The sequence below is a fragment of the Periplaneta americana genome, chromosome 4, assembly GCF_040183065.1.
Source record: "Periplaneta americana isolate PAMFEO1 chromosome 4, P.americana_PAMFEO1_priV1, whole genome shotgun sequence".
Classification (NCBI taxonomy): Eukaryota; Metazoa; Arthropoda; class Insecta; order Blattodea; family Blattidae; genus Periplaneta; species Periplaneta americana.
In genome coordinates, this window is record NC_091120.1 from 125,005,172 (window position 1) to 125,029,558 (window position 24,387).

At 35.7% G+C, this 24,387-nt stretch overlaps 1 protein-coding gene across 1 annotated transcript in view; it reads left to right on the top strand.

Annotated features, from left to right (window-relative positions):
* The window catches only part of LOC138698182 (serpin B4-like), a 124,315-nt gene that overhangs the window by 86,929 nt on the left and 12,999 nt on the right, over positions 1–24,387 (top strand). Inside the window, exon 7 of the mRNA XM_069823932.1 lies at positions 16,664–16,805. Coding sequence (XP_069680033.1) covers positions 16,664–16,805 — 142 coding nt within the window. The remainder of the gene's footprint in view (positions 1–16,663; positions 16,806–24,387) is intronic.

Genomic DNA, 24,387 nt, shown 5'->3' on the forward strand with positions numbered 1-24,387 from the left:
AGCAAAATCCTTTCTCAACTTTTTTTGTAGACTCTTACAAAACATTCGTTCACAACTAAGCAGTTACTCCTATTTGGCGCCAAACTGGTTTATAGGTTAGCCAACATGTTAATTTAAATATTCCCCGAATTAAAATGTTTATATTGACAGTTTTGTGTTTCTCACAGCATTTGTTTACAATTACTCCCTGTTTACAATTACCCTCATTTTCCCTATCTACACTATCATTCTTTGTTTCTTGCTCATTTTTAATAAGTTTACTTGCGGCTCTGGTGTAGTTTTGTCGTATGAAAACCTTTCAACCGCAGAGATCGAATACCTATGTGCTTATAAGCTTCAGAGGTTCATTTCTCCTCTGAACCTCGCCAAGCCAGCTTCTGGACTTGCGTGCGGGGCGAGTGGCAAGGGGAAATGCTGCATGGCAAACATGTGGTTGCGCTGGTGTTTGGACCAGTGCAGCTGTAGTCACGTGAGCGTGGGACAGCCGACACGTGAATGATTTCGTGATGCATACCGGAAGTTAGCTCCAATCTATAGCTGAGATCATGCTTTTAGCACGTGTACATATACGTTGTTGATTGTTGTGTTTATTAATGATTTCTTAGAATCCTTTGAATGTCCATTTAGTCTTTCTTGATGTTTTAGTCTTAATATATTCATCTGTGAGTGTGACCAGTGTTCGTTTCCAAAGAAAATGAATAGTGTTCAATATCTTTCACTAACAAATTTTTCAGTTTTAATCTTGGAAAATAATTGTAAAATAAAGCAGCTTGGAAGACCGTTACCTCAACTCGATTTAAAGGAAGCACAAACAAGCTGACGTAAGACATTCTGCAGGGCTTTCAATTTAAAGAAAAAACAGTATGAAAGAAACAGCTGGATTTGCGGTTGTGAATCTACAAATAAATGATTTTGAATAATTTCGAGGGAAAATTTGTTCCGGGGCCGGGTATCGAACCCGGGTAGCTCAGTTAGTAGAGCGTTGGTACGTTAAACCAAAGGTCCCGGGTTCGATACCCGGCCCCGGAACAAATTTTCCCTCGAAATTATTCAAATCAACTTTACAGGGAGTTATTCCTGAAATCTTGATTTGCATAATACACGTCACTGTTCGTTAACAGAAAACCACAATTTAAGTCACACAGAGTTAGTGTGCACTCGAAGTTTGTTGCTTCACGTTTGTCAGCCCACTTTGAGGTCTGTGGATATAGAGGGAAAAATTGGATCGGTGTCGGGTAGAGTTCCTGGGTAGCTCAGTTGGTAGAGCGTTGGTACGTTAAACCAAAAGTCCCGGGTTCGATACCCGGCCCCGGAACAAATTTTCCCTCGAAATTATTCAAATCAACTTTACAGGGAGTTATACCTGAAATCTTGATTTGAATAAGTGATTTTGTTTTCCGTGTCTGCTATTTGTTAAGGGTAAAACTACGAGTTGGACATGCACTGGTGTGTCTTTCTTTTTATTTTTTATATTTTTAGTTTTATTGGGTTATTTTACGACGCTGTATCAACATCTCAGGTTATTTAGCGTCTGAATGAAATGAAGGTGATAATGCCGGTGAAATGAGTCGGAGACCCAGCACCGAAAGTTACCCAACATTTGCTCGTATTGGGTTGAGGGAAAAACCTCAACCAGGTAATTTGTTCCGACCGGGATTCGAACCCGGGCCACCTGGTTTCGCGGTCAAACGCACTAACCGTTACTCCATAGGTGTTGGTGCACTGGTGTGTCAGATTTAAGCCATTTGACACAGAAAATTAAAAAGCATGAGGAATCTATTGTTCATAAGAATGTTTGCCTAGATTTATCAGTCCTTGGAAGACAAGAAATTAGGCAACAGCTTAGCTCAGCTTTCAGACAGAATATTGAAAGACAAAATGATAACGTAAAGAAATGTCACTATGTTCTTTCAAATATAATTGATCATCATCATCATCATCTTCATCATCATCATCTTCATCATCATCATCATCATCATCAGGTTCATTTCAAGGCAATTATCTACTTTAAAGAACTAGTATTTTTTTTCAATTTTTCGTAAATGATATATTGTTTAAATTGTAAGAAAACTATGTAATATCATAAAATTAGTGAACCCCTTGTCATTTTAGGCACGAATAGCCACTGAACATATCAAATTGTGGGTAGTTTTAAATCATGGCCTATGAAGAATAACTTGCTACGGCAGCAAATAGGCTATAATTGCACTGTGAACCACGACTTAATTCTAAATCATTGACAGCAGTTGGATTATCAATATTCTCGTTTATTGTTCGTTGATTGTTGGCGGTATAGGAACATTAAATCGTAAAAACTTTGTAACTGAACTGCAGAATAAAAATTAAAAATTATTTTTTCCCTTTCCCTGTATTCTCGCACCCGTTCCAGTCTACTCTTTTTTGTTCTACGCTCAGTTTTTAAAGGTACAATTGCGGGTTTTCTTTAACGCCATATCTCGTTCGTTCACTCCTGATTTCGGTATATTTTGTAGCAGAAATATTCTCAACAATATCATTTCAGGCACTGGTCACATCACAACATTACACACGATATGCACTCTCCAGAAGAAGCCCCACGTACACCAATTTATTCATTAATTTGTATAAATTATACCCCAGACATCAACAACTTTATTTACGCAATTACATAGCAACGCACAAAATCCCATAGCAACAACTCACGAAGTTCTTTAAATCATCCCTTACAGAATTTTGTTTCACAATGTTCTACTCATATCCTACCTAGAAGTTACATTTTGAAAGTAATATAAAAATGAAGTCTAAATTTACAATTGAGGGGGTCAACGCAACAGTGGTCTAACCCTTCCCAATGCGAAAAATTAAATATTGACGCAATCTGTTGATTTTGACGTAAACTATCCTCCTATGAAATGGAAAAGACCAATTTACCATTATATAGCTTGTTACGAAGCATGTAATTTCTCCTAAAAGAATATCCTTTGCGTTTGAGTGCAACGTTGGTCCAACTTTTTTTTTTTTTTTTACACGTTTATTTATCACGTACAATTTTTACATGATATATATGACATGAGTTATATAACACTATTTACACTATAATACCTGAGATCTTGTGACACATTAATTACATAATAAACATTATTTTATGACATTACACACACACACACACACACACACACGCGCGCGCGCGCGCGCGCGAAAAAAAAATTTAAGATTGTACTACGATAAAATCTGCCAAACTATGACATTTATTTTGACAGTATATGAACATATGAAACCAAATACTGTAATACTAAAATATATTCGATCATAAATCATTTTTGGAGGCTTCCATCACTATTTACAAAATAACTTTTGGATACTACCAACTACACCTACCGTTAATATGGTAGCAATTTAAAAGATACATGTATATACATAGGCATATATATTAACAGAGTAGAATTAATAACGTAAATTATTCACATAATCGCCATATCTTTTTATACAAATTCCTGAGTTTTACTTTCATATACTAAGAATGTTTTTCTTATTTTCAATTATTAACAAATTGTTACGTCCTTTTCTTCTCAGTTTCCTTTCAGCTTCCATTAGTAACTTTTGTAGTCCAGCTATCGTTGGATTGTTGTCACTGATCATGTAGTGTAAGTATCCCATAATTATCCATGTTAGTGCGAATTTATTGCTGTGGGTGGGCATTTCCAGTTGAAGTACCATCCTTCGAACGTCGTTCGGGTTGTCCGTGTGAGAGGCATTTATTAGTTTTCGACACAACCAAGACCATACTGCAGGTCGGCATGTTGTTAATCGATGGTGAAGAGTATCAAAACTGCCACAGTGTTGACATAGAGGTGAGTGCGTGATGTTATGGTGGTACTTTTTTGCTTCTGTGGGAACAATATCATTTACTACTTTATATGCACGTGTTTTCCAATCAGTTGAAATATTTGGTAGTGTGAAGATTTTCCATATTCTTTTCCACTTCATATTCGGGTATTTGGTCATAATGGAGGGAACGGTTTCTTTAACAGCTAATAATGACGTATATATTTCCTTTGTGGTCATAGACTCCGGATCGTTGAGAAGCCGCTCTGGTATTTTATTCAGGCACATTTTTATCCTTCGGAATATGGGATGTTGCAAAGTAAAATCTATTAATTCAGATGTAATGGAATTTTTATATTTAATTTTCCTTTGCAGTAATGTTTTAATGAGTAAAGCTTTGCTTTTATTATTAACTGCAATCAGATCGCATCCACCTTGTTCTGTCCGTTTCCAGAGTTGAGATTTAGCAATTTTATAAATATGTCCTGTCCACAGGTAATAAGTAATTCCCAATTCAATGCGTTGGGCTACATCTTCCGGCAGAGGTATTATTTGTGCAATGTACCAAACTTTAGATAGTATGAATAAATTTATGTTCCATATTTTTTGTATCAGGTTTAAGTTCCTAGTGAGCTGTTTGGAGAACATGTAACGGATTGTGTTTAAAATTGGATTCCAATTTAGTTCTATCATCTTCTTTATATCTGTGTGTATGAACATGCCAAGTATTTTAACAACATCTTTAATTGGTATATTTGCCATAGTCAGAGATGGTGGCCAATGTCCCAAGGGTAGCAAGTTTGACTTCCTGAAATTTATGTTAGCAGTAGATGCCATTGCATAACGGTGTAGAACCTGGTGAAGAACGGGAAGTTGCTGCTCCTTTCTCAACAAAATAACCATATCATCCGCGTAAGCCAATGTTGTGAACAATTTGTTATTACGAATCTCGGCATGAAGATTAAGGTGAATCATTCTAATTAATGGTTCTGTACAGATGGTATAAAGTAACATTGACAAGGGACAGCCTTGTCTGATTCCACTTGCCAATCTGATTGGTTTTGTAAAAAATCCATTCACTTGTATGCGGGAGTGTGCATCCGAGTACATAAAACGAATGACATTGATAATCATTTCCGGAATGTTCATCCTTTTCATGGTTTTAAATAGATATTGGTGGTTGATATTGTCAAATGCTTTTTGGAAGTCTAATGAAAGTAGTCCAGCCGATTCATGTCTATTGGTATCAAAATAAAATACTGTATCTCGTAGTGCTTCCAGGTTGTCAGTTATTTTCCGTCCCGGTATTCCACATGTTTGTTCTTCCCCTATAAGGTCCTTTAAGTGAAATCTGATTCTATTTGCTATAAGTTTGGCAAATAGCTTGCAATCTGTATTCAATAGGGTTATAGGTCTATAATCTTGTATATTCTGTGCCTGTGACAGTTTTGGAATTAGAATTATAATACCTTCATTGAATCCCATCGGTTGTCTTGTCGCATGTAAAAGTTCATTGAAAAGTTTCGTTAGCGGTTCTTTAATAATGTTCCAGTATATTTTATAAAAATTATACCCAATACCGTCAGGTCCTGGTGCTGATTTTGAATACTTCAAACAGTCAATGAGGTCAGTATCAAGGCACATGAATAGTTATGTAAATATTGTTAAAGGACAAAAGATAAAAGATAAACACTCTTGATCTACAACATGGGAACTTGACACAAAAATATTGCAAACGAAGGCCAATAAATCCAAATAAAGCTAAGAATATTGTGACCTTTCAAAATATGTTCTGCTGTTTATCAACCATTATATAATAGTGTGATTTCTGAAAGTAGGACTGAGGAAGCTCAAATAGAAAATGTGGAGAATGAAGGTGGTCTCTTTGACTTACCTGATTATGTATAGGATGATGATAATGATAAAATTAATATTAATAACAATAATAATAATACTTATAATAACGATGATAATAATAATAATAATAATAATAATAATAATAATAATTTATAAAACAGTTATATTACCGGTTGTTCTGTATGGTTGTGAAACTTGGACTCTCACTTTGAGAGAGGAACAGAGTTTAAAAATGTTTGAGAATAAAGTTCTTAGGAAAATATTTGGGGCTAAGAGGGAGGAGAATGGATAAAGTTACACAACGCAGAACTGCATGCATTGTATTCTTCACCTGACATAATTAGGAACATTAAATCCAGACGTTTGAGATGGGCAGGGCATGTAGCACGTATGAGCGAATCCAGAAATGTATATATAGTGTTAATTGGGAGAACGGAGGGAATAAGACATTTGGGGAGGTTGAGACGTAGATTGGAGGATAATATTAAATATTAAAATGACTTTGAGGGAGTTGAAATATGATGGTAGGGACTGGATTAATCTTGCTCAGTATAGGGACTGATGGCGGGCTTATGTGAGGGCGCCAATTAACCTCCAGGTTCCTTAGAAGCCATAAGTAAGTAAATAATAATAATAATAATAATAATAATAATAATAATAATGAGTCTACTATCAAAAGGACTATCCCACAAATGACAAAATCTGAGAAAAATAATTTCACCCTACAAGAATGAATTTCTATGACTTCACTGGATGTAGATAACAGGTGGGATACCCCCTTTTTTTTTAGAAAATTTTAAAGCAGATAAAAATATAGCATGAGCTGTCTAAAAGCGACAAAAATTATGCAATACATTTGGGATTAATCCCTCTGGCACTGAGCTACTCAATAATTGAAAATTATTGTGAAAAGCTCATTGTAAAACTTACACGAAACTTTTAGAATTTAAATAGTGTTTCATTACGTCTAAAAGGCCCAACATTTATTTCAACAATTCTTGTGCTTAGACGCGAACAAATTTCAGTGTAACAATGGTCTAACTGAGAAAAGGTGTTGTAGGATCATCATAAAATCTATAATATATCTGAAACTTCTTAATAAAAGATTATATAACATAGTAGTTAAGTTGACTAAGCATCACACAACACACCACTACCAATAAAATTTGATTTTTCGAATTCTAGAAAAAACCACAATTATATAATTTTAACTAGATTTTTCTACATTTTTTTAAAAAGTGGCTTAGACAACTGTTGTGCTGACTCCCTCAAATTCAAACCACATTTTCAATAGTAATATACGTATGTAGTTTTTACGGTTTAAAACCACTTGATTTAATATTTTGTCACTCAAATTTTTATTAGATATATGTTCACTTTTGAATTCAAATGAAAGCACACTAATGTAAAGTAGCATGAAAGAAGCTTCTAGCTATAGAATTTCGAACCCACGAAACGAAATAAATACAGTATCAATGTAATAGAAGTTTACAATTCAACATTCGCAAAATTTCTGTTTAGAAATCATATTATGAATATTGTTTACATTGAAATAACACATGGTCAGTTACAGAATGGAGAACGCCAATATACCATTTTCAAGACCAAAAGAATGCGGTGAAATAATTTATCTGTAACAGAAATTAATAGGCCTAAATCCTACCAAAATAGATCTTTCAGACGGCGAATCTATTCCTACCAAACTTAAAACATGGCTATACACAAATCCTGCTTTTACTATTACCATAAAATGCATGAAATCACTTCAAGTTATTGTTGGAATTAAAATGTTGGAATTCCATATTTTTTTCCTTTTTACTTTCTTCTTGCATTACTTAGATACAGGGAATGTTAAGTGTTAAAATAAACAACGTTTCTCAGGTACATTATTATTATTATTATTATTATTATTATTATTATTATTATTGTTATTATTATTATTATTACTATTATTCCTGCTAATACTACTACTGCTACTACTTCTACTACTACTACTACTACTACTACCACCACTACTACTACTACTACTACTACTACTACTACTACTACTACTACTACTACTACTACTACTACTACCATCGTCACAAATCTTCGTCGAATAAACCTCTCAGATATTTAACCGAAACTTTTTCATTCCTGAAAATTAATTTAGGGAATGGTTAGAGTGAATCAAAACAAATTGCAGCCCACTGCAGATAACTGGACGTTTTTCTATTAACTGGGCACACAGAGCGCAAAACATAATATACGTTACACAGTATATTGATTTTTCAACTGGGTGCATTGGATTCCACGCACGAGTAAAGGTGTCGCCAAGTTTGCTGTCTAAGACACATTTATTACGTGCAATTTAGACATACCATTTCTAAAATCTGTACTACTGAGTGAGCGGATTATCTATGAAACGTGAGTGCGGGATGGAGTTCACGGGCAATGGAGAGTATACTTTAGTCCGGCTGGCTGTAAAACTCGCATCATTAGAGTGACTGTCTAACAAAGTACTACTTATTCTTATTCTTATTCTTAAATGTTATGTATTCACCCATGTAATGCAAAGAGTTGCTGGAAAAGTCTATCTTCTTTGCCACACATTTCTGACATCTGCTTAAGAAGTACCCATCTCTTTTTTTTAGTTCTCATTGAGAAATTGAATTAATTTCTTCATCATCATTATCTTCATCTACATGGGTTGGACCTTCTAGGTCACTCAGGAATAGAAGTCATCCTCCCATCATCTCCTTGGTCGACCAGCATCTTTCCTATCAATGGATCTGTAAGTCGCGGCTAGTCTCGTTAACTGTGATTGGTCCATTCTTATTATGGGTATATAATTAATATAATAATAATTTGTAATTCTTGGCGGATTGTTGATTTCATCTCTTCTGTTATACCTTACTACATAACGTAGAAACTTCATTTCGGCGCTCTCCATTCTTTTTTGTGTTCTATGGAATGCCCAAGTTTCACAACCATATAAGGGTGTCGGCGTGATTTATAAAATTTCATTCGGTAGTTTTTCTGATTTTATCTCAAAGGATATGTGTAATAATTCCATACATATACTGAAATTTATAAAATAGGAATGTTCGTCTAAGTTTCACGCACTTTTTCTTTTAATGTTTTCCAGAGATAATCATACGGGTTAGTTTCGGGGATCGAGAGGGTCATATATTGTTAGCAAGGAGTTTAAAAGAACATTGGAGTCTCCCTCAGTAGGTAAATCACATTGTACCTTTGTGCCCATGTTTGTAAGCACCAGACAGGCGGAAGTTGCATCAGAACAGGTTGAGTGTTAAACATTTATCATATCGTAGCTCCTATGACAGTCAATTGCACTCTAGTTTTTATGTGTGATAAGTTAATGTCTAAAGAAAACATAGAAAAAGTTTCGAAATCAGTATATTTTTTTAAGTGAGAAAAACATACTAACTTCTAAGTGAACCGTTGAAAATGAACCTTTACACTTTCAAAATTTGTTAAACGGCAAACTTTTTTTTATATTTCACCTTAGATGGGGGTCAAAGAGAAAGAAATGTTGGAAAACAATGGAAATCACTTTTAAAAGCTCTCGCTAGTAAAAATCTTTACTGGTTTCGGACTCAAGACTCAAACTTCTGTCTGTTTTGCACTTCTTATAGAAATCTTCGGACTGATTGATAGAATAGCCTATTACGATACAAGACTGGGAAGTGTTTCTTTTTTACAAAAATCGAGGAAAAGTTTCAAAAACTAGCAGAGCGAGTTTTTCAACTTCCGAGATTTTATATTTCACTTCACAAACGTGTATTTAACAACAATTGTGCACAATCATATTTTTAAAGTTACAAATACAATATATTATTTTGCATTGAAAATTTGGAACAATATTATTCCAAAGCCTTCGTTAAACTACACTGCGATGGTAACTAAGTAACAATAAGTGCACTGTAATGAGTCTATTTCAGTAAAGAATGGTTTCCCTAGCAACAAGTCTCTGTGTGAGAATTTTAATTTTCAAGGCCTAACAACAATAGCTGTAATAATTATAGCAAAAACACGATCGTACAAAAAATCTATTTATAATGTTTCCATTGCTTAAGACTGTTTAAATTAACCATAAACTTTGAAATTCAATTAAAATATTTATAAGCTTATTACTCAAATAACAATCTATGCTGATTAAACTCTAACATTACATCTTCTGAAATTCAGAAGAATGAAAAGAATGTCTTAGTAGTGTTTAAATTTATTGTTACTGATATTTTTATTGGTTATTTTACGATGCTTTATCAATTGCAATGGTTATTTAGCGTCTGAGTGAGATTAAGGTGATAATGCTAGCGAAATGAGTCCAGGATCCAGCACCGAAAGTTACCCAGCATTCTCTCTTAACGGGTTAAGGGAAAACTCCGGGAAAAATCTCAACCAGGTAACTTGTCCCAACCAGAATTTGAACACGTGTCCGCTAGTTTCAAGGTCAGGCATGCTAACCGTTAAATCACATAGATGGACTCTATTTTATACAAAAGCACATATAACACAAGCATTTTACATTAATTTATTGTTAATAGTTTATCTAAACTACAGATTTCAATTAAGAGTATGTGAAATTCATTTTGAATGTTCAATTATTACATTGTTACCCTCAACCTCCCGAAATATTCATAAAAACTCAGAACAACAAGAGAAGAAAAAAGTTTTCTTTTTCAGCTGATAGTAAGTGGACGTTACGAAGTAACTGTCGACACTTTCACTGTAGCCCTAATCAGTCGTATACAGTAGGGATAGAAAGAGCGCCTCCATTGTTCCTTTAAACTCCTTGGTTGTTAGACATTACTAGGGAACGGATTTCTAATTTCGTATCTATTTTGTTTGCTACGTCCTAGACGTATGTTATATCTCTACGTTTCATGTAAACAGGATCCACCCTATTAAAATCCATAGAACCTGAAACGCCTAAATGAAACATAAACTCTTCTAAATGCCTAAAGAGTATGTTTGTGCCTGAAAAGCTTCTTTTAGTATTTTGTGTATATTTAAAGTACTAAAATTGCAAAGTGTCACAAAATGCTATTTAAAAGTAGGCTAAAAAATCTCTTGCAGACTGGTCTGCAACTTCGTTTCGTATTAGGCTTAGAAGGGAAGCGAAAATTGTTTGCAATATCCCGACGTAAAAAAAAGTTGTGAAGACGTCTTCAAGTGTGTTGCTGTTCAAGGACATGCTACCAAATGTCCCTTTACCGGAGAGCCAGTGCTAACCAGGTAGTGCACCTGGATCGAAGCAGCGATCTACTATGAACCATGAAGTTTGCTGCAATAACTTCTTGTGACATGTAACAAATTTTTCGCCTTACAAGCGACGGTTCAGAGAGGACCGGAAGAAATTCACCAAGGAGAATATAGAAAAACATATAGTCTATTGCTACAAACAGTAGTAAGATTTTGTAGTATAGAAATTGTATTTTATTTTAGTCAAATATAATATTGGAGATGATTGTACAAAAAATAACTTCTTTGTACATAAATTATTAATTGTTAATTCGATTTCAATTCCTAAAAGTTCTAATTTAGATTTTATGAAGTCCAAATTTTTTAGCCTCTAGAAATTGTTCCCTAATCATAACTCTCTCGTCGAATACGATACTTCCTAAATTGAAGATTGTGATCCCAAAACGCGTTCAGTCCATTTTTATGAAAGGAGTGGGCTAGTTTTTTTTTCTATCCATCGGTCTAAGGACTCACTGAGCGAGTTTTCAAGTGACATGCACAATAATACAAACTTTTAAACAAGGATTGGCGTTGTTTTGGAAGAAAACCTGCTTAAAATCTAATACGATGAAAGAGTAATGGAACGGAGAAAAATTCTCTCCGGCGCCGGAATTTGAACCCGGGTTTTCAGCTCTACGTGCTGACGCTTTATAAACTAAGCCACACCGGATTCCACCTCGGCGTCTGAAGAATCGTTTCACTTTTAAGTTCCAACTCTTGGGTTCCCACTAGTGGCCGCCCTCTGCACTACGTCATAGATATCTATGAAACCTCGTAATGAGTTACTAGTGGGCCGGGATCCGACGGAATAAGCGTCGTCTTAAATCACGAAGTGACTTACGCATATCATATATATTATTATAATGTACCGAAGTACATATGATATTTCCATGCAGATATTCTGCGTCATCATACGATGAAAGAGTAATGGAACGGAGAAAAATTCTCTCCGGCGCCGGGATTTGAACCCGGGTTTTCAGCTCTACGTGCTGACGCTTTATAAACTAAGCCACATCGGATTCCACCTCGGCGTCGGAAGAATCGTCTCACTTTTAAGTTCCAACTCTTGGGTTCCCTCTAGTGGCCGCCCTCTGCACTACGTCATAGATATCTATGAACCTAGGACCGAAGTCCACACATGTGCTAAGGTGCACTCGTAATGAGTTACTAGTTGGCCGGGATCCGACGGAATAAGCGCCGTCTTAAATCACGAAGTGATTTACGCATATCATATATATTATTATAATGTACCGAAGTACATATGATATTTCCATGCAGATATTCTGCGTCATCATACGATGAAAGAGTAATGGAACGGAGAAAAATTTTCTCCGGCGCCGGGATTTGAACCCGGGTTTTCAGCTCTAAGTGCTGACGCTTTATAAACTAAGCCACACCGGATTCCACCTCGGCGTCGGAAGAATCGTCTCACTTTTAAGTTCCAACTCTTGGGTTCCCTCTAGTGGCCGCCCTCTGCACTACGTGATAGATATCTACGAACCTAGGACCGAAGTCCACACATGTGCTGAGGTGCACTCGTAATGAGTTACTAGTTGGCCGGGATCCGACGGAATGTGCACCTCAGCACATGTTTGGACTTCGGTCCTAGGTTCATAGATATCTATGACGTAGTGCAGAGGGCGGCCACTAGAGGGAACCCAAGAGTTGGGACTTAAAAGTGAGACGATTCTTCCGACGCCGAGGTGGAATCCGGTGTGGCTTAGTTTATAAAGCGTCAGCACTTAGAGCTGAAAACCCGGGTTCAAATCCCGGCGCCGGAGAGAATTTTTCTCTGTTCCATTACTCTTTCATCGTATGATGACGCAGAATATCTGCATGGAAATATCATATGTACTTCGGTACATTATAATAATATATATGATATGCGTAAATCACTTCGTGATTTAAGACGGCGCTTATTCCGTCGGATCCCGGCCAACTAGTAACTCATTACGAGTGCACCTCAGCACATGTGTGGACTTCGGTCCTAGGTTCATAGATATCTATGACATAGTGCAGAGTCCGGCCACTAGAGGTAACCCAAGAGTTGGAACTTAAAAGTGAGACGATTCTTCCGACGCCGAGGTGGAATCCGGTGTGGCCTGGTTTATAAAGCGTCAGCACGTAGAGCTGAAAACCCGGGTTCAAATCCCGGCGCCGGAGAGAATTTTTCTCCGTTCCATTACTCTTTCATCGTATGATGACGCAGAATATCTGCATGGAAATATCATATGTACTCCGGTACATTATAATAATATATATGATATGCGTAAATCACTTCGTGATTTAAGACGGCGCTTATTCCGTCGGATCTCGACCAACTAGTAACTCATTACGAGTGCACCTCAGCACATGTGTGGACTTCGGTCCTAGATTCATAGATATCTATGACGTAGTGCAGAGGGCGGCCACTAGAGGGAACCCAAGAGTTGGAACTTAAAAGTGAGACGATTCTTCCGACGCCGAGGTGGAATCCGGTGTGGCTTAGTTTATAAAGCGTCAGCACGTAGAGCTGAAAACCCGGGTTCAAATCCCGGCGCCGGAGAGAATTCTTCTCCGTTCCATTACTCTTTCATCGTATGATGACGCAGAATATTTGCATGGAAATATCATATGTACTTCGGTACATTATAATTATATATATATATATATATATATATATATATTAAAATCTAATGATAGCGGGCTCAAACAAAATCATATATATGAAGGGATAAGAACGATATACCCCTAAGCCACAGAGACGAAGTTTTACAGGAGAGCGTGTTAAAGATATAGAGCCCAATGTTATTATCATAATTTACTTTGGTGTATACATAAGTCATTCCTTAAGTAATTTCTATAATTTTAATAGAAGTTTCCCCATATCGACTCTCCCAAATACTAACATTGTAACTCATTTTTTACATTTTTCAGGAGATGAAAATGAAGTTTTAAAATGATCGTGTAAATAGTGTATACAAAAATGTAGAGTAACAATAAGATTTTACATACAATTGGGAAGGTTTAGAGCTATACAATGATAGTACTGGGAGAAAAAGAAACAATTTAAGACCGTATTAACTAGGACAACTCAAAACCATAAAAAATTGAGTTACAATGTTAGTACTTGGGAGGGTCGATATGCGTAAAAAATTAATTAGTACAAAAAAAAACAATTTTGTTAAAAGTGTCGCTTTGAAGTTCTGCATCTCATTCTCCCCTTTCATAGGCTATGTATAAATAATTAAAAAAGGCCAAATGGAATGAGCACGTTTTGGGATCGCGCTTTTCAATTACCGGCATGTGCCATCGTAGAGTCCTACTGGAAAAACACGAAAATACGCTCCCTCAAAGTTAATTCAGCAAAAAAAAAAAAAAAAAAAAAAAAAAAAAAAAAAAAAAAAAAAAAAAAAAAAATCATATCTTCATATGATTCTACAACTGCTATAGTACTATTAATGCTCCAAAGCCAGATGCATCACATGGAATCCTATGATGAAAGAATAGTATTGATTGCAAATCCTTGGTTCCTTGCAAAGGTTTCTCCTTCATATTTAAAAATTATGTTTTAGTGATGTATCTGATTTTGAAACTAAACGCCTCAATTGTTTCTTAAAAGAAATTGGCATATTATTCTGTCACCTCTAAGTGCGTATCACACTCCTAATTTTTGTCATGAAGGAATCCCTTATGGATCAGATTCTGTTCCTCGAAACTCCAGAATCGATTGTTTTGCCCATTAACATAGCCATTTCCATGAAACCAATCCCGTTCGAAAACAAAACGAGATTAAGATCAATTTCTACGCCATGAGCTTAATTCAAAATCCATTCACAAAATCTCGGTCTACGCCTAAGTACTGGATCACCCGTTTTTTTTTATTTCTTTCACAGTAATTTTATACGCTTTTAAGTTAAATAATAGCCACCGGCGTAGCTCTGTAGGCTAAGGCTCTTGCCTGTCGATCCGGAGTTGCGTTCGGGCGCGGGTTCGATTCCCGCTTGGACTGATTACCTGGTTGGGTTTTCCGAGGTTTTCCCCAACCGTAAGGCAAATGTCAGGTAATCTATGGCGATTCCTCGGCCTCATCTCGCCAAATACCATCTCGCGATCACCAATCCCATCGACGCTAAATAACCTCGTAGTTGATACAGCGTCGTTAAATAACCAAGTAAAAAAAAAGTTAAATAACTTTGTGGCTTTTCGTACGGAAGTATAGGAAATACCCCTTTGCTGGTGAAACGCCAAAGAGTTTTTAGGGGAATTTTACAGCCGGTGTCCAGTGTCGCCTAGAGTTTTTTTTTTCTGTGAGCATCCTATATCATCTTTTTCGATTCTTATCTTGAACACTTCTCCTTTCACGAAGATCTGAAACTCGATCACCTGGGAATTTCTCTTGAAATAATCCCCTGACATCTCGAGCAGATTCAGTACAAATATGTGAATCATAAATGAACAGTCGTTCAGAATAACCCTTCCTTTACTATCAGACCGTATACAGTCACCAACAAACACGTGCGATTGAGTAGATAGTTCCAGCATCTCCTTGTAGGACATGGGTGGGTACATAACATATTAAAATAAAAATAAGGAGCATTTTGTTAGATAGTGACCCTTGTGATACGAGATTAACCGTGAAATCTTTTTGCTTGCCGGCCGTGAGAATACGTTCCGCGGCCCGTGATTCTCACGCCTCGCTCACGTTTCATAGATAATCCGCTCACTCTCTCTCTCTCTCTCTCTATATATATATATATATATATATATATATATATATATATATATATATATATACCTCTGATTGAAGTTCTGGCTGATATGTACATCTGTTATCAAACAGTACATCTCGCTTGTTGATATGTGTCAGTGGAAGAACAGTAATTGTTTGTATATATCTGAAGTCTGATTAGTATAATATGTTACTATACTTCGATCCATAATGTCTGACAGGAGAAGTGAACATTGCTGGCAGAGGAGGAGAGAAGTATAATTGATATTCAACAAATGGCAGAGATCTCATTTCACTCTTAACTTGAAGTTGGGCCGGCAAGTGAACATTGCTGGCAGAGGAGGAGAGAAGTATAATTGCTATTCAACAAATGGCAGAGATCTCATTTCACTCTTAACTTGAAGTTGGGCCGGCAATGTTCACTTCCCCTGTCAGACATTATGAAACGAAGTATAGTTAGCGATGTACACGATAGAGGAGGAAAAAAACTGGCCACCCTACCCCATTACCTCCTGGCTTAGTTGCCTGATGAGTGATGTCTTATTGGTGTCACATATGAGGTTCAGACCTGTCTTCGGACAGTTGACTAAACAACAACTTTGTATACCTACACGTCATTATCCAACTTGTTGCATACTGCGCAACTGTGTTTACGTCCACATTAAAAATGTGAAGGATACGTATGTTAGTGTGGAGTCCACCTCTGTGGCTATGTGGGTAGTGCGTGTGCTTCCAAACCAAGTAGTCCAGGATTTGATTTATTTCACCTTACGTCTAGGGAACTACGTGTTTGTCCGTTGTCTTATTGTTGTCCTGTGATCTGTGATGTACAAATTAATCTCCCTCCTTTACGCGCAGTAGCGTGTTAGTCGGATAAAAGGGGAGATTAAGCACAGTAAGAAAGAAAGAATACAAGTTAAAGTGAAACAAAACCAATATTTAAAATCGCATTGGTTAAATACAACACACTGGTACATAACTGGTTGTTTACACTGATATACAGAGGATTTTGTTAATGATACTGATATGTGTTACTATTTTCAGCTGGGTCTAGAGGATATTTTCAACGCAAATTCAAATCTCGGAGGTATAACGACAAAGGGAGGAACACTTACTGTGTCCAACATCATACAGAAAGCGGAGATTGAGATCAATGAGAAAGGTGGCACAGCTTCTGCAGCTACAGGTATGTTAACATAACAAATTACACCTTATTTTATCATAAGAGTAAATGCAATAAACAAAGATAAACATTGATAGAAATAACTGACTTCGATGAAAGAATAATTTGATCAAGATTCTGGACCGATATTGTTTCGCCAGTGTGAATAAATTTCTAAAATAGTTTGCAATAAAAGTTCTTAAAAAAAAAAAACAGAAAATAATATTAGGAAAAGTTTTAAAAAGTATTAACTTCAATCACATTTTTTTTTATTGTTTTTCTCATGTATTTATTTATTGTCAACGAAACAAAGTAATGTTACAAAGATTGCACGCACTTTCTCATATATTTTACGAATTTCGCAACAGTTCAATTCCTTGGTCATATTGTAAATGATATCACTGTTTGTAGTTTGTTGTCTTGCACTATTAGTTAAAAAATATAGGCACCAGTACTTACAATGATATCATTCAATAATATGTACCCAAGTATAATATAGTTCTCTGGATTACAGGTTGCACAAATGGCATTCTCTATAGCTCTAATATTTTCTTTAAGTTACTCGTACATAATGAAAACACTTAACACGCACATAAATAAAAATACCAACTTTCGTTCTGTCTTACACACAAAATCATTTTCTGTAATTCTAATATTAAGATATTCGTCTTAATTTATAAATTACACGGTTTAGATTAAATTTTTGCAAATTTATATAAATATAATGGCTTCTAATATTATTTTTCTACGAAAATCGGCAATGAAAAATATCATCAGAGTTAATGCACATTAGACTATGCTAAACTTCGCCTTTGCCTTTAACTTACACATACATAATACGTTCATGATAAGGGTAACTAATTTACAATAGTAAAGATTTCTTCGCTAAGAAGTCTATTATATATAAATTTAAAATATAAAATATTAATTTAACACAGGAAAGTCTTACCATACATATTCCGAAGTATATATTTTTGTCTTGGAGCTACTGGGGCTATGAAATAATTCACAACTAAAAAGTATAAACAATTCTGCATTAAATAATTACTTCTTCCGAAATAAAGAACCTGTTTATCTGATGCAAGAAATAAACTTTAAAATCCTTAAATGATTTATTAAATGGCAAACTTACTAGTGTTAATTATATAAGACGTGTGGCTTACAGCTGTTTCGGTGTATACTCTACACCATCACACCGAAACAGCTGTAAGCCACACGTGCTTATATAATTAACACTAGTAAGTTTGCCATTTAATCAATCATTTATATTTAAGTGTTAAAAGTAGTGTACGCAAGATTCAAGATTTATTAATTTTTACTAAAATTATATTGCATGTATATCATTTCCGGGTAAATTGACTCGTAGATACTAGACACAAAATCAATCAAATGTTAGGAAAAATCGCTGTGCACAGAGACAGACTCACAATATACCAAAAACTGTTTTTACAAATAATTAATGTTGAGAATATGTATTTTCGTTAAAATATCTTCTCTAGAGAAAGTAAAGGCATACCCTTAATTTACAAGACCGCACCATATATTTGTTATGGCCTTCAAGAAACTGCAATAGCTGGAAATCTTTCTTCGTCTTGCCAGACCTTAAGGCTGAAGTCCCAGAAGGATCAATACTTGGGTTCCTATTATTTTTTATCTACATAAACGACATATCAGAATCTATACAATATTGCCCACATAATATCTCCGCAGACGACCTTCATGTATACATAAACGTCCATACTGACAAAATAAATACCAGAATAACTACAATGACGACCTCGACTCAATTTGAACATGGACACGAAAATGTCAACTTAAACTAAATCCAGGAAAAAAAACTCAGAAAAATAGTTGCGGATCATTAACATTTGTTAAATACTAATACCAAACCAAATCGTTTTTCCATTAAAATGAACGGCACCGAAATTCCGTTCATTGAATCAATAAAAAAACCCTAGGTATGCATAGGGCTGCGGATAAAAGTTTAAATTAGACTATTTAATTTGCAGAAACTTAAAAACATATATTCTCACTAATCAATCAACACATTTAGGCGATTAAAGAATTGTCTACCTTTTTCCCTGAAACAATTATTGCAAACCATCATGATACCTCACTACGATTACTGTGATAATCTGTTTACTTTGAAACAGAGACTGCAACGTGTTTATAATATGCATGTCCGTTTCGTCTGCAATGTTCGTCGTGCTAATCATGTAACACCATCCCTCGAAATGTTATCCTGGCTCCGTCTAGAAGTTATAAAAAATCACTCTCTTTCCTTTCTCTATCATACGGTGCATTTCTTCAGTCCTGTCTATCTCGCGTTCTGGTTTCAAAATTTATCTACCCACCATAATCTAGACATACAATCACAGCACTCAATATCGTTCAATCCGTACCCTCCCATCGAACATCCTCACGCTCATCTTCTTTCACTGCAACTGTTCCTCGACTTTGGAATTCCCTACCGACTAATATCAAAGACTGTCAGACATCAAACGAACTGAAGAATAAACTAAGGAAAATTTATCAATTAAATATTGTTACCAATGGTAGTTGTCTTATCTTTTTTTCCATTTTTATTCAATTTTTTGTTATTATTCATATAAGTGGATAAATATTGAAATTACCAAATGATATTATTATTATTATTATTATTATTATTATTATTATTATTATTATTATTATTATTATTATTATTATTATTATTATTATTATCATCATTATTAGGAGGTACGTCCATAAAGTAACTTTCCCACTCGTCCCACAGCTAGCAAACCATATGTTGCGCGAAACGACTGCGTGTACGTGATAGAATAATGTCCTGGCATGGCGCATGCGATAGCGGAACTTCCCGAGTGCTCTCAGTAGCTTCGTTGCATTGGTTGAAGATGGACGTTCCTATTCCAGCTCCCGCCGTGTGAAGTGCGGTCAGTGGTAATGTTTTTGAATGCACAGAGCATAGCGCCGATTGAAATTGATCGTCAACTGTGCTAGATCTATGGGTCTAACGTCATGAGCAAGCAGATGGTGCGTTGCTCCACAAGGTCGTCTGTGATGATGGTTGGCCTCCCACTGCACTCGTCATGCACATTTTGGCGTCCTGCTGAAAATTGTCTACGGCAGCAACGCACCATCTGCTTCCCCATAGATCTGGCACAGCTGACGATCAATTTCAATCTGCGCTATGCTCTGTGCATTCAAAAACTTTATCACTGACCGCACTTCACGCGGGGAGAGATGGAATAGGAACGTCCATCTTCAACCAATGCAACGAAGCTACTGAGAGCACTCGGGAAGTTCCGCTATCGCATGCGCCATGCCAGGACATTATTCTATCACGTACACGCAGTCGCTTCGCGCAACATATGGTTTGCTAGCTGTGGGACGAGTGGGAAAGTTATTTTATGGACGCGCCTCGTATTATTATTATTTTTTTTTTTCATTATTATTAATACAATTTTCATTATTATTTCACAGACACTATTTATCTAACTTTTAATCATTTATTTCTGCTCTTTATATTTTCCATTATTACTGTCATTATTGTTGTACGTTCTAGATATTATTGTAATTGTTACTGTAATATTCAATTAGTGTGGCTGGGCTGGGCCTGTTAGCCTTAGCTCTTCTAGATTATATAAATGTAGGGTAAACTCATCTAATTCCGTGATAATAAGATTTTATTACTATTATTTCCATATGAAGACACAAAATAATATTGTTTATTACTGTAAACATTTGTTCAACCGTCGTAATATGACAATCCGTGAAGTAATAACTGATAGCTGTATTTACTTAGAGAGAAAAAAATTAAAATCATCACTCAATTTCATTTAATTCCGTGATATTTCACTTAATTCCGTGACACTGTAACCTCAATTCCGGGACACAATAATTTACATAAAATAAAGACAGAATAATCTTACAGTGTGACCTTGAACATTAACATGAACGTAATTACTCTAATTAAAGTTATTCATTACTCATATAATCAACTTGAATCATCACTATCAACATTCAGAAGTGGCACAACTATCACACACAAAATATCAGCATCAGATTCTGCAATTTGACATTTCTCATGAGCAAGCAATCCAATATTCACTATTTCGTTTTTTGACGTCAGCACTGTAGGATCCGTTACAAATTCCACAAACCCAATTTTCATCGTTAGAACAGGCTCGTGATGTGGATGACTTTCCTTGAGAAGATTTTGTAGACATGCGGTGAAGCATCAGCTGGAGATTTGATCGGTAGCGTAATGCACTTGGCTCTGACATCTATTTTGCTGTTAACCGTTCTCTTTTTCTTTGATGGATCATATGTGGGTGTTTTCAACAAATCTCTTACAGCCTGTTCAAACATGCAACTGAACAGAATCATTTTGTTGTGATGAAACAGACAGCTGAGCAAACTCTTTCATCTGGAAGGTCACCCTGCGTTTGTTGGCTTCCAAGAGTTGGCTTGTCTTTTAACTTGCTAGCTTTAAGGGCTTCATCTGTCAAAGAAGATGGGTTGAATGGATAAACTCCCGTTTTAGAAAACTCTGAACGGATATTTTGATGTTATTGCCTTCTCATATGCCAAACTGAACAACTTTTACAAGTCAAATGGTGTTGGTGCAACATTGGAGTTCGTCATATGAAAGTTCTCCAACTCATTTCTAAAGCTTGCTTCAAGGGACGATAAACACTGACACCTAATGGTTGCAGAATATGGCTGTTATGAGAGGGCATGGTGAAGAGGACGATCTTGTTTTCTCTGGCCAAAGCCAACACATCAGGACCTACATAACTTTCATGTGAGTCCATCAACAAAAGGAAAGGTCTGCTTGGAGGGATGTTCTTCACAAAGTGCATCCAATCAAGAAAGAGATCACAATTGATCCACCCATTTGCTGTGAGTCAGATACTCAGTTATCTTTAAGAATATGGGTAGATAAAGCTTGAGACCAGTTCCTGACTAAAAAAAATGTCTTGAGATTTCCGAGAATCGAACCCACGTGCGAGTCAGAGAACAGAGTGCTGATCCCTACGCGAAAGTGGTCATTATTAAATGTGTATATCATATGCAAAATTTTGATTTTAATTGGCGTTAATATTCAATTACTTAATATAAATTATCTAATTATTATAAATAAATAACATAAAAAATTTTATATATTCAAATTTGTTTTAAAATTAAGCAGATATAATTAATTAATATAGGTTATAACTAGTCGTACAGGTCATGTGACGTTCATTTAACGAGTTTTCATTTGCTGTTCACTTAATTCCGTGATACAGTAATGGCTGCCAAATGTTAAAATCCTTAAGAAATTGTGCAGACAACTTAAGGTTTGTAGACTAAAACATATAAGTTAACTGACAACTGTGTACACATTCTAAATCTTCAAAGCAATCTCTATAGAAATATATATTTATACATACGTATAATTATGGACATACCTGTTTTTAAAAACTTATTTTAGGATACGACACCAGGACAACTCAAACCAAGCTTCTTAGCTAGGGCGCACTATGAAATGACTTCCTGTTAGCAGTGCACTTGCTCCCAGAAGCCCAAACTTCTTGAGACGGTAGCTGATTAGTGCTGCTATCCATTGAACAAACTACCAACAATTTGTCATGTACACATAATTCAGTGATATTCATTATATTCAGTATAACGGAATTACATGAGTCACGGAATTAGATGAGTTTACCCTATATTATGCCAAACTTAAGTAAATTAAATAATCTCTGTTCTTAATGAAAGAAACGTGGAGTAGCTACAAAATTAATGACGATATATAAGAAGCAGTGAGAAAACAATTTATTAAATTTCCAACACCGATGTAACATAAGTCTATTTTTCAGATTAAAAAAGTGCTTTACATAACTTACCGGTACTTGAGGACGCAGATATTCCTCACGCCTGCATAGATTTTTTAGAAAAAGATAACCAAATTAAAGATTTAACTTCAATTTGCACCTTAATTGTTATTCGCTCCTTTTCTTATTTCTTACAGTGAAGTGTTGTTACAAACATTTCTTCAATTTGTGCTGTTTCTGAAACGCTATTATTTTATACGTGTTTCATACTAGGCTATACCTAACATATCTGAGATATAATATGTTTTTCATTAATTCATTCATTCATGCCTACTTTTCTGCCCGAAAGGAGGTCCTTCACTACAAACCCAGCATTCTCCAATTTTCTTTCCTTTCCGCTTTCCTCTAGGTCTCCACATACGATCCACAATTTATTCTTAATGCCAAATATCTTCTTCTGCCTCTTCTCCCGTCCACCATTGTTTGCAGTGCATCCTTCAGTAGACTGTTTCTTCTTAGTCAGTGGCCCATCCAATTCCTTTTCCTCTACCTGATCAGATTCAGCATTATTCTTACTTCATCCATTCATTCTTTCTAACACAGCTATACAATAATAATAATTACATAAATTACAAAAGTGAACCATTCAAATTCTTATTCAAGTGAGATGAGTCAGGAAAACTTTGCTACAATTTGCCTTGAAAATACAATTTCAATACTCATGAAGATTGTTTTAAACATTTAAAAGCTTGGAATGTATCATTGTCATCTTGTTTCTTTTACATCCGTGAAGAATCTTAGTTTAAGCCAGGTCTGGGCAGCAAGAGCGGATTCTACACTCTCACGGGAAGCCATATAATTTCTCTTCATCCCCTTTCTTCCCTGCCGAACACCGCGCAGCGTTGATTCAGTGAATGATGAATATTAAGCGTCCCCGTTTAGAGTCTGGATGCTCTCCCGATGCCCAGCCCTGGTTTAAGCCGTACATGGACGCTAGACGACACACGGTTGGAATCTAAAATACGGGGCTAACACAACACCGTCCTCAACGTACCACAATACAATAGGTCGCATTTTAACATGAAAGGTCCGAAATTCTAGTTTCACAACAATAGTAAGTCTTTTCCATTTTAGAAATCGCATAGTTATTTTAATTTCTAGTTTCGAAAAAGCTTCATGATAAACTCCGCAGTAAGTGAACAGAACTTATCTTAGCATCGTTCCAAAAAAGTGGTTTACAGGCTGCTGTAATTTACACAACAGTGTACTTCTATACAGTTCTTAACTTAATTAGTATGTAGTGCCTTATGAGCGTGTTATTGGTAGATTAAACATATCAGAATGAAAGAATAAAGATATACTGTATTATGGAGACATTTAGGAAAGAGTGGTTAGGCCATGAAAAACTGAGGGATTAGTTGTTAGATGTGTCTGACGATAATATTATAGTATGGCGTGGTGCAAATATTCAGCGTTTGTTTCAGGCACCATCCATTGCCCCCGAGAAATTCGGAACTACATTAAAGCGAAATTGAAAATAACTTAAACTATTATGTTATAACATTTTAAAAATGGAATTATTTTTAAAGATTTTGAAGTACGCTCCTCTTCAGTTTAAAATTTGAGTTGGCAACACTGTCATGTAGGAGCACGTTGGTCTGATTCCATGTTTATTGTTACTGTTTCTGTGTGCCTTGTTTCACCGTGAAAAAGAAACTTCTATTTATCATTGTCCTGACATATAAAGAAAGTATTCAAACAAGTACACCAAATGCATTCAAAAATTC